The sequence below is a fragment of the Drosophila grimshawi genome, unplaced genomic scaffold (genome assembly GCF_018153295.1).
Source record: "Drosophila grimshawi isolate 15287-2541.00 unplaced genomic scaffold, ASM1815329v1 contig_1377, whole genome shotgun sequence".
NCBI classification, from domain to species: Eukaryota; Metazoa; Arthropoda; class Insecta; order Diptera; family Drosophilidae; genus Drosophila; species Drosophila grimshawi.
In genome coordinates, this window is record NW_025062900.1 from 19,467,501 (window position 1) to 19,484,065 (window position 16,565).

General features: G+C 39.1%; 1 protein-coding gene across 1 annotated transcript in view; it reads right to left on the reverse strand.

Moving 5' to 3' along the window:
- Positions 1–16,565, reverse strand: part of LOC6566761 (protein abrupt) — a 62,666-nt gene that overhangs the window by 18,392 nt on the left and 27,709 nt on the right. Inside the window, exons 4-7 of the mRNA XM_032739387.2 lie at positions 13,059–14,046; positions 11,438–12,014; positions 11,002–11,289; positions 10,085–10,286 (exon numbers count right to left, since the gene is read on the reverse strand). Coding sequence (XP_032595278.1) covers positions 10,085–10,286; positions 11,002–11,289; positions 11,438–12,014; positions 13,059–13,549 — 1,558 coding nt within the window. The 5' untranslated portion in view covers positions 13,550–14,046. The remainder of the gene's footprint in view (positions 1–10,084; positions 10,287–11,001; positions 11,290–11,437; positions 12,015–13,058; positions 14,047–16,565) is intronic.

Consider the following 16,565-nt stretch of genomic DNA (forward strand, 5'->3'; position numbering starts at 1 on the left):
CACCCCCTCTTTCTGCGCCCTGCGGTCAGTACACACATAAACAGGAGATATATCCGCAATACTGCTTATGGTTGAGGGGGGAAGCATTCGGTTTATTGATGTAATATCCTTCAATTATTATGGATATTTGGCGCATTTCTGCGTATCCGGGCATATCCGGCGCAAGTGTTGTGCTAATGCGAAAGGGGTTGCGGGCCTGCCAGAGAGTGAGAGGGGAGGGGAGGGGGTGCATGAGTGCCCCACCGAAGCGTATGAAGCCGCTTAATTAACTGACCCTAAACAGAAACCAACGCAAAATACGCTGTCAACTCGTAAGAAGAGGAAGACTAAAGAGGGGGTAGGAAGGGGGGAGGCGGGGACAGGACTTAGCTGAAGGAAATGAAATGCAAACAAACCATGTGTGAGTGTGCGTGTGTGTGTGTGCGTACGCAAAAGGATAAAGAGAACTTCTCAAGTCGCTCGTCCAGAAAGAAAGAGCCAAAAGCTTCGAGCTGAAGGTGAAGCAGCAACTCAGAGAGTGGCAATGGGGGCGGATGGGGCAGATGGGGCAGATGTGGGCGGGGTACGGGGCAGAGCCGAGCAACTACTCTAGCATGTGCGGCAATAATTCATCCATTAAAAGGGATATCAATGCGTCAGTGATGAAGCGGAGAGGGATGAAGTGGGGGCGATGTCGGAGGAAGGGTTGCTGAAGATGAAGACGAAGTAGCAACGGGGTCAAATGGAAAAGGCCGAAATAAAGGCAACCGTCGCTTGCTCTACCGTACAACTTCCGTTTGAAAACCGCACGCACATACACCACACACACACACACACACGCAGACACACACACACGCACACACACACACACAGCAGCTGGTAATACAATCGCCGGAATTTGAAAGCTGAACATTTTTTGGGGAGCTGCTCATCGCCTGCTCTCGGCTCTTGGCTATCAATGGGTTCGAAAGCGAGGCAAATAGCACTCAGTCAGTCAGCGACACATGTATCCATAGATATACACACACACACCAGCACACACATACACACACACACACAGTAGCTTTGTGTGATAAGCAAAAATACCAAAAAAGGTTGCAGGCGAGAGTTCGTTTCAATGCTTCGGCTCTGTCAACGGCACGTGGCCCAAAAGAAGACGCTGGCTAAAGACGAGCTACAAGGAGGTGGAGCTGAAGCTGTAGCTGTAGCTGTAGCTGAAGCTGGAGCAGGACTTCAAATGGACTCAGTTGCACACACAGACACACACTAACACTTACACTTGGACATGGCGGCATCCATATGGATTTATGTAAATTCCATGGCCCAAAAATGACCTTTTTCCATGCGGCTGACGATGCCGTCGCATAGAGTACGCCGTATTGGGCTACGTACGTACGTACGGACGTATACGTATGTGTATCTGCATGTGTGTGTGTGTGTGTGTATGGCATGGTTTGTGTCTTTGACTTTTGTAATATTTTGTCGAAATAAATTCGCATTTGAAACGGATTCGGATACGGATTCGTAGGCGAAATCCTTAAGCATAACACCGACGTAACCAACACGTACATCTCTCTATTTATATATATATATATACATATATATATATATATATATGTGTGTGTGTGTGTGTAAAAGACCACTTGAATTTAAAATACGACGTGGCAGCAGAAGGGCTGCCAAAACCCAAAAAAGCCGGGCAAAAACGGAACCCACCCCTGGGGGTCGAAACCGAATAGTTTTGAAAAGTTTTACATTTGCGCCTGGGCTTTGTGTCTATATAACTAAAAAGAGACAGAGCGACAGTTTAAGTGTATATCTGTGTGTGTGTGTGTGTGTGTGTGTGTTAAGCTCAAGTAGCACAACAACAACAACAACACCAACAACTACAACACAAAACAAGCAAACAGCCAGCAACTACAAATTTTGTTTAAATTTAATGTATTTTCTATGACAAACATTTGCCTTTGCCCCAAAAACTTGTTGTCCCTTTTCCATATAGTGAAATGATAATAAGAAAAAAATAATACTAACAATAGCAATACTATATATAATAATTGAAATAATAATTAAATAAAAACAAATAATAATTATATAATTAACAGTAAATATAATATTTTAAAAATATTTTCTTTAAAGCCTTTTTTTTTGCTTTGCTTGGAAAATAAATAGAAATAAAAAATCGAACTAAATTATATCAAAATCAAGCTTGAGCAGCAAAATATATTATATAGTTTAAATTAAAATTTCAAAAATGTTTTTTAAATTTTAAATCCTTTTAATATCATATCAGGAAAATATCTATACTTCTCCCAAGTTGTTCTTTGCTTCTTTGCTTATTACAAATCTATACGTTATCCTTCAATTTGCATTTTTTGAAAATCTGTATTAAAATTTGTGCACAGCTTACAAAAATAAATATAAATATAAATAATCAATAGACTCTTTTTCCCAAGTGTAGGCTAAACTATTTCCAAATGAAGTTTAAGCAGAAAATTAGAATTTTCAAGTGCTGCAATGGGCTTTCCAGCTCTGGACTTTCTAAGCCACTACCACTGACATCTGCCCCATGCCCCATGCCACATGCCCCGCCTCCCTTTCTCTGTGTGAGTGTATGTGTGTGTGTGTGTGTTTGTATGCTTGAGGTTTTCCTTTAGCTGGCTCACACACAATGACATAATCCCTCATCTACATAAACATTAGGGCGAGAATTTAACTCAAAAGTTTTTAGTTTCGGTTTCGTTTTCGGTCCAGCTACTCACACCCTGTCCACATTGTGTGTCTGCGTGTCCGAAAGTGTCCCTGGCAGTTTGTTACTGTATATGCTATATATTATATATACACACACACACACACACATCTATATATTATTCTTGCGAGCAGGCTGTGCGTTTATGTGTGACGTGCAGCAGATGCGAGTTTTTCAAATTAATTTGATAACGTTTTTTTTTTTCTGCTTTTTCTGTTTTTGTTTTTTGCTATATTGTTGCCACTTTTCTTTTGTGGCTATTGCGTAAAACTATAACTCTATTAAACTATTTCAAATGCAATCAGGCTTTTTGCATACTTGCAGGCGCTGCTTGTTGACAGGCAAATAGCTGAAATAGCAAACACATCCTAAAGGATGAGGCAAGTAACAACAATAATAATAACAACAACGATAATAACAATTTTAAATTGAGCTCAACAATGTGCTAATAGTATTAACTTAAAACATAATCGCACTGCTTTGCTTCTTGGCTATCAAATATGGCTTGTTTTTGGAGGCTCTAAAATTGCCGAACGCTTGAATTTCACGAGATGATTTTAAGTTGAGAAATAAAAGTTTTAAAAAAGAATCATTTCCAGTGAATTAATTAGATTTTAACTATAAAACAGATACAAATTAGGGTTTTATTAATTAAATATACGTTACTCAAATTAGAGTTTATATTATATTATGCTGAATAAACCAATCTTTGTATATATTATATTAATTTGTTTATATTATATTTTAAAACTAATCTCTGTATATATTTATATATTTTTTAAACTTCAACAAACTATTTTCATCTATAAACAATTAATGTGAATTCAAAAACATAAACAGTTTTCATCAATAGCAACTGATGGAAATTGCAAAAACTTTATTAATTATTGCAGTTTCAATATAAAAGTTAAAAAGTTAAGTTTAGATTTTATTTAAGAATAACCCTTGCATTATTTATAAATTATATTTTAGCGCCAATAAACTGGTTTCATCAATAAAAAAAACTGTCACAACTATTAGCAAGGATCTGATGACATTTTGGGTAGTATAACAAATCAAGCGAGGACAACTCTAAGGACGACATACGTAGGATACGCATATGGATGCTGAGGCATACTGAAAGCGTATTTCCAATCATTTTACTCATTATCCGGGCAAAAGTTTGTGCGGCTTGGCTGTCTGCATATTCATGTCCTGGCCGGGGGCAGGAGTGGGGCAAGTCAAGCTGGCCAAGTGGGTGCCACAAGGCGCGGTGAGTGTGTGTGTGTGTTCGTGTGTGTGTGTGTGTAGTGTGGTTGGCTGTGGCAGTGGGTGGGGCAAATGTTGTGTAGGGAGGTGGTTTGCAAGCGTGTTGGCGTTAATGGTTCTTGATGAAATGAAATAATGGGTGCGTTTATTCACGTAATGTATTTGTATTTGTTACAGCAGCAACAACAGCAACAACAACAGCAACAATAGCAACAACAACATATTTACAATAATAACACAGCTCGTAAAATGAATGAATAACTGAATGGAATGATTGAATGCCGTATAGAATGAAAGCGGCGCCCAAGCGACGTCGACGTCAACGTCGACGTCTAACAAAACGCTTTTCGTTAGTTTTCATTATTTTCCGCATTTAAGCGTATTTATTCCGTTGTTAATCGAATTTATTAAATGCAAACACGCCAACACATACATATATTTATATATATATTATATATGTATAAAAGACTGCCATCATCCAACCCTACACACACACACACGCGTAACATACAGTTGGCCAACACGCACACTCACACTTTGTGCCGAAATTGGGCGCGTTTTGTTTGGCTTGAGAAATGTTCCTCGCATGATTATTGCCGGCTGCTAATTTTATTCTACACTCTCTCTCCCCCTCTCTCTCTCTCTATCCGTCTCCCTTTCTCTTCGTCTACTTAATATCTCTATTGCCCAAAAAAACCATTTACTTCGGCACACGTTTCTTATTCTTAAGTTATAGTTTTGGCCAAAACTCCAACTGGAAAATGCTTAGCTTTTTATGCAATTTTATATTGCCTACATTTAGGCGTAGTATTGAAAAGTATCCTTAAAATCGGATAAGAAACACAGATTATGTTAACTCAAAATGATTTTCTTATTGAACAAATTAATATCACCAAGATAAACTAAAACTAAAAATTATTTTCTTATCAAACAAATTAATTAATAATTAATATCATCAAGAATAAAATGTTGAATTTTGCTTTTAGTTTTGTATTTGTGAATCTGTCTTGAAAATAATTAATATTTTTAATACCTGGTTTCTGCTAACTTGTTTTAATTTATTATTATGATTGGGGTACCTGCACTGCAAACTTTTAGATCTATTGAGCTTACAGCTCCTCCATCAACCCCAGCTGCTGCAGAAATGTTCGAATCTTTGTTGGGTTGAAGGCTTCTATTTCTTTGAAACTCATAACATGCATCCCTAGGATTCCCTGCATTGAGGATTCCTCCTCGCTTTCACAAAAACTGCATAGTTCGCTTCCACAAATACCCAGTTTAGTTAGTTGACTTTTTAGTCTGCCAATGTCCTGTCAGTAGACCGGTGAGTATCCTTAGTCCGTTCTTCCCCTTGCTTAAATCGTCTATGATTGTAGCCACTCAAAAGACATCTGGCTTGTCGGAGTCCTGGTGTCTCTGCCCAGTTCAGTTGTTTTTAATTTAGTTTTTAAGTTTTTAATTGTTACGTGGCAAGACGATGTGGCACAGCACTGAGAGTAAAATAAAATCAAAACTTAAAGGTATCGCAGAAGAACTGAGTTATTCTTGCTAATCCACAACCAGCTCAGATTGTGTATTAGCTCATCTGCGAAGCAAGACTCACATTATAATCTCTCTTGCCTGCTTGCCCACTGCTGGCAACACATCTGTGGCAGTGCTGAATGTGATTTCAACGAATGTGGCACAACATAATGCATTTGGCCACAGCAGCATGTGAGGGAGCGCAGCTGGCAAATAAAACTGAAAAGAAACTTTGCGCATTAACTTTGGCCAGCGCCACTCAGTCCAGCCAAGTCCTAGTCCAAGACGCGTCTTCCCCCCCCCTTCGGGAACTTTTTGCATTTGGTTTTTGTGCACAAGAAATGAGCAAATGGCCTTATATGTCAATGATTTTTCTACACCCACGTCTGTCTGTCTGTTGGGGCGCCAGCAGCCAACTGCCAGCAGTCAGCAGCCAACAGCCAACAGCCAACTGCATTGGCCAAGATAACATGGACCTGGCCGCAACTTTCTTGACGCCTGGCAAAAGCGACTACTGCTACTACAACGGTCGCCGACAGATGGCGCTGTGCTGGCGCAGCATTCTTTCGATTGCCAAAAAGTCAAGCTCTGTCTGAATATTACCGTTTGTGTTCTATTTGTTTTATTTTCTGCTGTTTTTTTTTTTTTTAATTTTCTAGACAGACACACCGATGCTGCACCTCCCATTCGCTGTTATTATTTGGGCTGCCATTTATTTGCTGTCAATGTTTCGACTGCCTGTCCACCTACAACTGCCCCCCATACCAGCCACCATACCACATATATTCCCTGTTCGCATTTCGTCTTTTTTTTTGCCATCATTTTCATTTTAAAATGTCGCTGGATTGGGCAACGCCTTCTGGGGGTCAGCGTTGCGTCTACAACGCTTGCTTGTTATGCTCGTCCTTTTCTCTATTTTTGTTTTTTGCTTTACTGCTGCCACCTTGGCTGCCAGAGCTTGTGGGGTAGCGGGCAGATGGGTTGCCACTTGGCCACTTTATAAATGTTTCTGCAACGGATTTTTGCAAAGTAAACTTTTTCGCCTTTGTAGTTTGTCTGCTCAACCACTTGGCCCGCATCTGATTGCGAGTGTGTGACACTTGGGCGGTGCTGCAGGATTGAAGGGGGGTGGGCGGTGGCGGTGGCAGTAAGCAGAAGAAGGGCGCAAATATATTAAAATGCAAACCCGACTCATATAACTGGACTGTGGACTGAAGCTGTAGCAGTCGCTGGACTGTGTGGATTGTGTGAAAAATGTGGGATTGCAAATCCAGGGCGGGCTGCTTGAAGACAGAGAGAGAGAGATAGAAAGAGAGAGAGGGAGGGGGGAGAGGAGTGGGTGTGTGAGTGGACGGTTAGCTCTCAAGTCCTTGCGCACACATGTGCGCAATTTCCAAGTCCGTTTTTCGGCCATTGGCAAACGTCTTCGAATAAATCGAATGCACAAAAAAGCAATAAAACGAAATAAAATCTAAATATGTGTGTGTATTTGTGCATGTGTGTGTGTGTGTGTGTCGTCCTTTTTTTTGTTTGTCCCTTTGCTGGAAATGGGCGTACAGTGTCTGACATCCAATACATAGAAACGAGAAAACAAAACAACAACAACAACAACAACAAAAAACAAACAAAAATGGGAACTTATCATTTTTATCATTGCACAAAACTTTATCCTTTTGCCGCTTGGGCCGTTAATATTTTCGATTCCGATTGCGAAATGGCCAAGAACACACAAATACAACAAGTACAAGAGCCTAGTTCCCGAAAGTCCGTTACCGTTACCGTTGTCCGGAATTTCAAATGACTTTCTGCCACCACGTGTGATGTGATGGGATGTGACGCAGGATGTGTGGAAATGATGATGGAGGGGGGACTGGGGGCGTGCAAGTCGAAAGCTTATTGAATGTTTATGCTTTATTAAATTTGATTTCTTTGCGACGAGCTCGCAGGCTCACTTTTTCTCTCTCTCTCTCTCGCTCTCTCTTTCTCTCTGAGGCAGCTGCGACGACAGTCAGTTGGACAGCTGGACAGACCGACGGGTCGGTCGACCCAACAAACGACCAACAGACTGACCGACCAACAGACCGACCGACCAACAGACCGAACAGCAGCCGGTCAACATTTGCTGCAATGATCTATGTGCGCTGAATATTAAATGGCAGCGCCAGCTTAGCCAGGACTTGAACCCCAAACCCATATACACCCAGAGAAATGAAATGTGTACGGATATCATGAACAAGTTTGCAAGTTTGAGCTCTGAATTTTAAAAGTTGAAATAGTTATCTTACTTTAAAATTTGTCAACGATTATCAACGGAGAAAAAATGTAATATGAAGAAAATAATAATATAATAATAATAATAAAAACATATTCTGCATTTGAGTTAATGTTTTTCTTTGGATTCGATTGAAGGTTTCTTTACTAAAATCTACTTTTAACATTTATGAACAATTTATGCCTCATATTACAAAAAATTTAAATATTACTAGGTGAAAAAATAAAAACAAAAATCTAGAAAATTGTTTGTGATTTATGCCAAATGCGTTTCGAAAAATAACAGCGGCGAAAACAAACAAAAAAGGAACGATATTAAAGAATGAAAACATAACTTTAAATAACTTTGTTGTTGACGAAAATCTTAAGAATCTATTCTAAAATTGAGTTGAACATGTTGAATCGAATTTGTTTGTTGTCTGCTCAATCCTCATTTATAAGCAAACACTCTTCACTTGGAATAAAATTGTTTTAAATATAATAAAAATATCAAACTTCATTGTGTTATTAAATAATTGCTTAAATGCAAATTGATAAATTTGTTTTATCTACTTTTTTTTATAGAAATTGTATATTTTTTAGTTAACAATCGTTTTAGAGAAATCACAAAAACTAAAAATTTTTATATTTTTTTTTTATAAATTCATATTTTTGCGCAGTGTAGAATCAGCCAGCTAGCTGTGCGCCTAGTTCGCTAAGGCTAAGGCTAAGGCTTTTAGCTAAGGCTGAGGCTGAGGCTGAGGCGCCATTATCATTTTAATGCGCGATAAATGCGACATTTGCGACGCTATACAAAGTGCGTGTAATGTGCTTCGGCAACACAAACACAAGCAGAAGCAGAGCAACGACGGATGCGGGGTAGTTGGGGCATAAGGGGCAGTCTCAACGAGTTCTTCACTTGCCAGCGTGTGTGTGTCTGAGTGTGTGTGTGTGTGTGGCTGAGTGTAACGAAAGCGAAACGATTCATATTTGTAACGGGTTTCGGCCACAAGCACACAACACATTCAAGCACATTCACACTGCCATTCACATTCACATCCACATTCACATTCGCATCCGCTTACGTATCCGCATAATATCGAATGGTAATCATAATCATAATAATAGTAATCGAAATAGTAATCGCAATAGTAATAATAATCATTTTTTGTGCGTTATTCGAAACATTTGCACATACGTAAATGAACATTACGACCCGTTTATTCCAACACTTCACTTCCTCCCGCCTCCCCCCTCCCTCCTCCCCTACGACGTTTATATATGTTTATAATCGGAAAGTCCAAATGTTATGTTGTCCAGAAGTTTACTAATGCGACACGTGGCTGACGCATAACTCTTCACACTCGGAAGGCGATTGGGATTATTGTTGTTGTATTAGTGTTAATCCCATAGTGGGTTATGGGTCTAATGATTGCCTGGATTTGGACAACTGGTTGAGCGTGATACGTCGCAATATAAGCCTACTTTATTTGTATTATGATAAGTGTATCGAGACGTGTTATCGATAGACAAACATTTCGTAGAATTTATATATTTCACTACGGTATTTGAATGATAAACTTCTACTTGAGAATAGTTTTCTTGGATTGGTTTTGTAAATGCAAGAGTAAGTTTGACAATAAGCCGATAACAATTAATTAACGCCAAATATATCGATACGTGTTATCGAGTCGAAGAGTTTCTGAGTTTCACTGCTTATAAATAAAATAGATACTTGAGAATTGGATTGTTGTTTATACGTTGGGTGTATAATACATATTATCGATAGGCGGATATATCGAAGAGTTTGTGAGTTTCACTGCGTTACTTAAATGATAAATTTCTACTTGAGAATACTATTGTGATTGTGGTTATGCAAAATGCAATTAAAAAGTTGACAATAAACCGATAACAATCAATACACAGCGCACTTAACTGTACTTATTTAAGGTATATAATTATAACATTGTTTGGTTTTTCTTTTTTTTTTTGGTTTATCTTTTGCGTTTTCTTGTTTTGGTTTTGGTTTTGCTTTTATTTTGTTTTTCTTTTCTTTTTTTTTTGTTGGCCAATTGTTTGTCGAATTTGAATGCCCTGCCGTTTATCGGTTTATCGATAGCTATCGATAGTTAGTAACTTGTAGCAAATGCAAATCATACGCAAATTATTCGCGACAATCGACAATTCGATCGATAAATCATACACAAGAGGCAAATACTCAATTAATCGATAACAAAGTGTAAACGAATTTCAAGCTGCATATATAATGTATATATATGTTTGAGGAAAATAATAATAATAATAATAATATTAATGGTATGATTGCTGTTCACTCACCGAAATCATTGCCGCCTAGGCCGGAAGGTCCTGGCAACAGGCCGGGAATGCCCTGCAGGCCCAGGAATGCATTGGGAAAGGAGTGCGAACGCTGATTGTCCATGCCATCAAGTGTCCCATCATGTTGCCCATCACCACGATCCGAGGGTTCCGTATCGCTGCTGTTCGAGTCCTCGCCAGCACTCTGGCCGAGATCATGTTTCTGCACATAGAAAGAGTAACATTTGAAGATATGATTCGATATTTGTATATATTTCATTAATAAATTCTAGCAAAATCTAACTTTAAAATGTTGAATTTATAGCTTGTTGAAAAGTAAAAAATTGCGAGTTGGCCCTATGGCAATTTTATTAATATGTATCGATTATATCGATGCCATAATATTTTCCGAGTGTCTACAAATTATATTTTTTGGTGAGCAATACACAAACAGATGCACAAGGATATATATTTATTTATTATTATTGGGGAAGTTGCACCGCGACCTGTTGGACCCCTTCTGAGCCTATAGCTCTTCCATCAGTCCCAGATCCCGTGCGAATGCTAGGATCGTTGTTGGGTTGAGGTCTTCTATATCTCTAGAATTCAAGACATGCAACCCTAGGATGCTACATCTTCTTCTTGCTAGCGACACATTCTGCTAGGATGTGTATCGAGGATTCCTCCTCTGAAGGATATATATAATATAGACTTCTTGCATTATTTCGAACAAATATTATTAAAAAGTTTCAAGTAAGCTTTTCAATTCATGAAAATACGATTAAAAACAAAGTTATAAAAGTGTTTTCCTATGTATAAACATTTTTTAAGAATTAATTTCCCCTCAAATATTTTCTGATCAAATCTAACAATATTAATTTCTATAACACTAGAACAACTTTGGGAGCGAACCTTTAAAGTTATCCTATTATACCTACCTGATTGGCCTGCTGTCCGTTGCTGTTCTGTTCGAGGGCCTGGCCGAGCAGAGATTCGCGCAGCTCGAGACTGCGATCGCGATCCTTGGATGTGTCGCGGCTGCGATTCCTTGTCAGCGGATGCTGCCCCGCCACGGGGAACTCACGGTCGAGGAGCAATCGCTCCGGACTGATGCCATGCTGGGCACGAAACAGATCGGCGCTCTTGATGCGTTTCTGGGGCGGCGGCGTCAGATGACTCTTGCGACTGCCCTCCATATCGCTCAGATCCCAATGGTTGCTGCTGGCCTAAAGTATGTATCGGGTTTCATAAAAAAAATAAGGAGTGATTTAAGGTTTGGGATTAGTGGCGTTTAATGTGGAAATAGCGAACTCAAGCTGAAATTACTTTGCTTGGATTTGCACTTGGTTGGGGATTGGGGATGTTGGTTCTTACGGGCGACGCTGCGGATGCCTTTAGCTCCTGGATGGCGGGTGGGCCGCTGCTGTTGCTGCTGCCTCCACTGCTCTGTGCCGCACTGCCCAGCTCCCCCCGCTGTCCATCCCGTGGCAAATTCGATGCTGTCGCTGCTGCTGCAGCAGCAACTGCAGCTGTCAGCGATGCTGCTGCTGCCGCGGCGGCTGCTGCTGCTGATGTTGCTGCTGGCACTGCTGCTGGCATCTGCGGAGTGCTGAACGGTGAATTCTGGCTGTGACTGTGGCTATTGTTGTTGTTATGGTTGTTGTTGCTGTTGATGTTGTTGTTGTTGTTGCTGGCGCTGTTGTTGTTGCTGCTGCTGCTGCAGCTGTTGTTGTTGTTGGCTGTGGGCAAATAGTTGCTGATTTTGTTGTGATTGCTGCTTTCAGCATTGTTGTTGTTGTTGTTGTTGTGACTGAGGGCTGCGGAAAGAGCCTTGACATAGGGATAACCACCATTGACATCCGCCAATCCGCGAATCTGCAGCAGATGCGCCGTCTTCAAAAAATCGGGCAATTGTTCATGGCTGACATTCACCTCGCCATTGTACATAAAACTGTGAAAAGGGCGTGGCAGAGGAAGATTGACAAGATTAGCATGAGGAGTAAGTAGAATGTCGTAAGATTTTATATAGTTGAGTAATTCTTTAAAATTGCATATTAAAAAGAGCACAAAATACCTCAAACTAGTACAAATGTTCTTGAATCAAGCAAAATGTTCGCTTAACAGATAACTAAAAGGAGTTAAGCAAATAATTTGAAAACTTTGCTTTTATATTTTGAATTTTAAGCTCAAACTAAGATTTTGAAACACACATAAAGAATAATATATTATTATATTATTATTCTTTGTATAATCAAACATTTAAAATTAATTAATTTGATTCAAAAATAATCATCTAAAATCCTAAAATTGGAATATTTACGAATGATTCCCTCTTTAATAGAACATTTTAAATTGAAAATTTATTGCTTTAATTGTACATATTACAATGATAACTTCAACCACCAATTGAGATCTTCAAAATACAATTTAGAATGTGGTCTAGAAAATTAGACTCAAATTGGGAAATAGCAAGACAACAAAATTGAGACAAGAAATTTGTGGACTTAATCTAAGAATATTACAATCGTGATTTAAGATTATTGCAGAGAAATCCTGACTTTTAGTTTGCCTTTCTTTCTCTAGAAAACGGTATTAAGTTTAATTATACTTCAGCTAAATATTACTTATTTTTATTGTTAAACTTAAATCTGTCTTTGAAAATGCATTTTAAGATTAAACTAAGCCTGTAATCTTTATATCAAGCAGTAGGAATCGCATAAAAAATAAAAGTTTAACTAAATTCAAACAGCCAAAAGAATTTCTTAATATTAGCATATTTTTGATAAACAATTTTATAGTTTTAAATATATTCTCTCATATATAAATATGCTAATATTAAGAAATTCTTTTTTGTATGTACGATTTATATTGGTAACATTGATCAACCAATTGAAAATAGGGAAAACACTGCTTGAATTATTTAATTATCGTAAACTCAACTGAAGAATAATTGGATAAAATGAAATTTAATAGATATGTGATTGATTGTGGTTACCTTAGCAGGTTCTCGACATCGTCGCTGCGAACGTCGCGCAAGATGACAATGGGATGCTCGCAGGGATTGGCCTTGAGCAGCTTGCGAAAGTAGGGACTGCAGGCGCTGAGGACGACCTTGTGGGCGGTAAAGGAGCGCTCGTCGCAGGCGAGCGTCACATCGACAAAGTCCTCCTCGTCGCGCAGATGCCGAAACGAGCTGAGTATGGATGTTTGAAAATCGTTCCACTTAAGCGCATAATGCTGCTGCGAATTGTGACCCAGCGGTGGCAGCAACGGTGGCGTCGCTGGCGATAGCGCCGTACCGGCGCCGCCAGCTGCTGTTGCCGCCAGCGAGTGCTGTGAGTGCTGCTGTGTGCTGTGCGAGTGTGCTGTTGTGTGCTGTGACGTTGAGTGCTGGGTGCTGGTGGAGGTCGCCAATGGAGGTGGCTCCATTTTGACCACGCCCGCGTTGTTGTTCTCCGCCGTTTGCAGCTGAGTGGACTCGGTCATTTATAGGAACTTGTGCCGTGTCCTTGACTTCGTGTCTGCTTCTGCTACTGCTTCCTCACTTCTTCAATCTCTATGGTGTGTGTGTAGGTGTGAGTGTGTGTGGGTGTGTGTGTGCTTTATCCTAATGGTCTCCTCGATCCACGCTGCTGCCTTTTGTTGCTAATTCCTTATTTCCTTTATGTTTGGGCTTGCTTTGTGTTGCCTTTGTCTGCAGATTCGCAAATATTTACAGTTAGCCGTTTCGTAGCCAAATTTCTCGGCTTTCTTTGTGCTCTGGCTCCGGCTGCGGCTTCTGTTCCGGCTCCTGCTCCTGCTGCTGCTGCTCCTGCTCCTGCTCCCTGTGCTAATTGAGCGAAAGTTGTGGCAACCTCGGACGGCCTTTGTCCATTTTCACCGAACGCTTGCGGACTCAACCATGGACGGAACACGTTTACTAAAGCTGTTCTGGTGGGCCAGCTCCTCTCTCTCCCTTTCTCTCTCTCTCTCTCTGTCTTTATCTGTAATCAAATATAGAACAATAAAAAATATATTAGAAATATATATTGATATTTTGGAAATAAAGATAGTTGTCGATAAAGTAATATAAACTTGATAAGCTTAAAGTTTACTAGAAATTATATTTAAAATTTAAAGTCCCTAGCTCTTATCTTTCTCTCAATCTCTCGCTCTCTCTCTCTCTCTCTCTCTCTCTGAGAAAGTTGGACTGATTTGCATATTTACTTTCCACAATGGAATGTCTTAAGTTCCTTAGACTAAGATATTCATTTGCAATTAATAATATTTTTCTAACCAAAAACTTAAGATCTTCACGAATATGGTCTCTAGTTCTTCCATCTCTCTTTCTCTCTCTCTCTCTCTCTCTCTCTTTCTCTCTCTATCACGCTCTCTAAATTATAGCTTTAGTTTTCATTTTAAATTTAATTCAAAAGATATTTATTATTAAACAACTTTTGTTCACTTTTATTATTTTATATCATTTCATAACTTGTAATTTTTGTTTTAAATTTACAATTAATTCAAAATGTATTTAGTCAATTTAACTTGTAACTTTTGTTTTGAACTTCAAATTAATTTAAAATTTGTACTTTTTAAAAACTATTTTGCGTACAGGTTTTTAGAGCACATTAAATAAATAAATAAAAACTTTAGTAGACCCTGTGTTTGGTTTTTTTTTCAATGGGTTGGGGCCATAAAAAGAAACAGATAGAAACACATGAGTCGTTGGCTCATTTTTGGGTTCAATTGCCACCGTCTAGAGGCAGGTGGGCCCTCAGCAGCAGCAGCCTTAGCAGCAGCAGCCCCAATCATTAAATACTATTACCAATTATTCATACTTAAGCACCGAGACGACGCTGGCGGCTCGCTGGTTGCCCAGTTGCTCAGTTGCTCAGTTGTTCAGTTGCCCAGTTGTTTAGTTTTTGCTGTTGTTCAGTTGTTTCAGTTGTGCCCCTCCGTGTGGTGTCTAATGGAATCATTAATTACGAGCGAGCGCACCGAGCGGGCCACTTGTCGGGGGCATTAGACGCAAATCAATTTAATTTAACCGTTTACAAGCAGCGAACAATGCTGAACAGTCGATCTTTTTGGAAGTTTTCGAGTTTCCAGTTTTGAAGTTACAAGCCAAAATAATTGTACAAGATCATTAAAAGCTGGCTAGCGTTGTTTTGTTTGACCCTACCCTAAAGGTACTGCAGATGTACTCGTAAATACTTCCCCACTGATCGATGTGCTGCCTTCCAAATATGTTTATAAACCCATTCATCTGCCTTCACGATTATGATCTTCCGCAAAGCGTAACGCCCCACGTATCAAAATAATCACAGGTGCCTCCAAAAACAAAAACAAAAACAAAAAAACAAAAAAGAAGAAAATAAATAAAAATGCATTTACTTTTCGATTGCAATTGGCGCCTGCATTTGCGACATGCTCATTTTTCATTCCACTTGGAAAGTGGCTGATGGAATTCCCTTGATTTTCAGAGGGTTTTTCCTTTACTCTATTCATGTGTGTGTGTCTGTGTGTGTTTAGCTTACTCGCTTGCCGCGCCACTTGATTAATGATATTCCGCTTTAAATTCGATTATGTTCAGCACATATATTTGAGTCTAGATTTATGTATGTGCCTGCACTAGCGATCAGATCAGCTTGGGTGTAGAGTAAAATAATTGAAATTCATTAAAAAAGAATGAAAATCAGTAAATCGTTTACGAATGGGAAGCATACAGAGAGAGAGAGAGAGAGAGAGACGAAGAGAAATCAATGCTAGTCAGCTAGTTATTAGTAGTAAAAAGCCAATTTCAAACTTATTTAAGGGTGGTAAACCCACCCATCCACCATCTTCCAGCCCAACCCAAGTAACTCTATATATATATATATATATATGTATCGAGGGTTGTGTGTGTTATTCTGTTTTTGTGCGCTAATTTATGAAGTAACCCAAAACAATTTCATCATAACACACTTGCCGACAATTATTTCGTTTATTGAACAAACATTCGCGTCGTATCGCATAAATTCGAAACAACAATAACAAAAAACCGACCCCAAAAAAAGCTGGTTGGTAACCAGAGGAAAATATGTAAATGAAAACGAAAAAAAATATATAAACATATATATATACATATATATGCTGACAGGATGTGTATATCTATATGTGTGTGTGGACAACGCAATTGCATTTCTCTCACGTTGGCAGAAAATGTGCAACTAAAATTGGAAGTCAAAGCGCGCAATCTCAATTCGCCTGTCTAAAAACAAAACATATCAAAAATGTTTTGTATTGCGTGAAACAACAACCGAAAAACCATTCAAATAAAGAAGGCCAAGCGAACTGACACACACCAACCCAGATAGAGTGTGATATGTGAGAAATGGACGAGAGGGTTTCATAGCATAATAACAAATAAATGTAAATGATAATAGTAAATAAAAAACGAATTACAAAACAACACAACACAAAACGCTTCATATCCAATCATCATATCATATACACATGAATATATATATAAATGTGTACA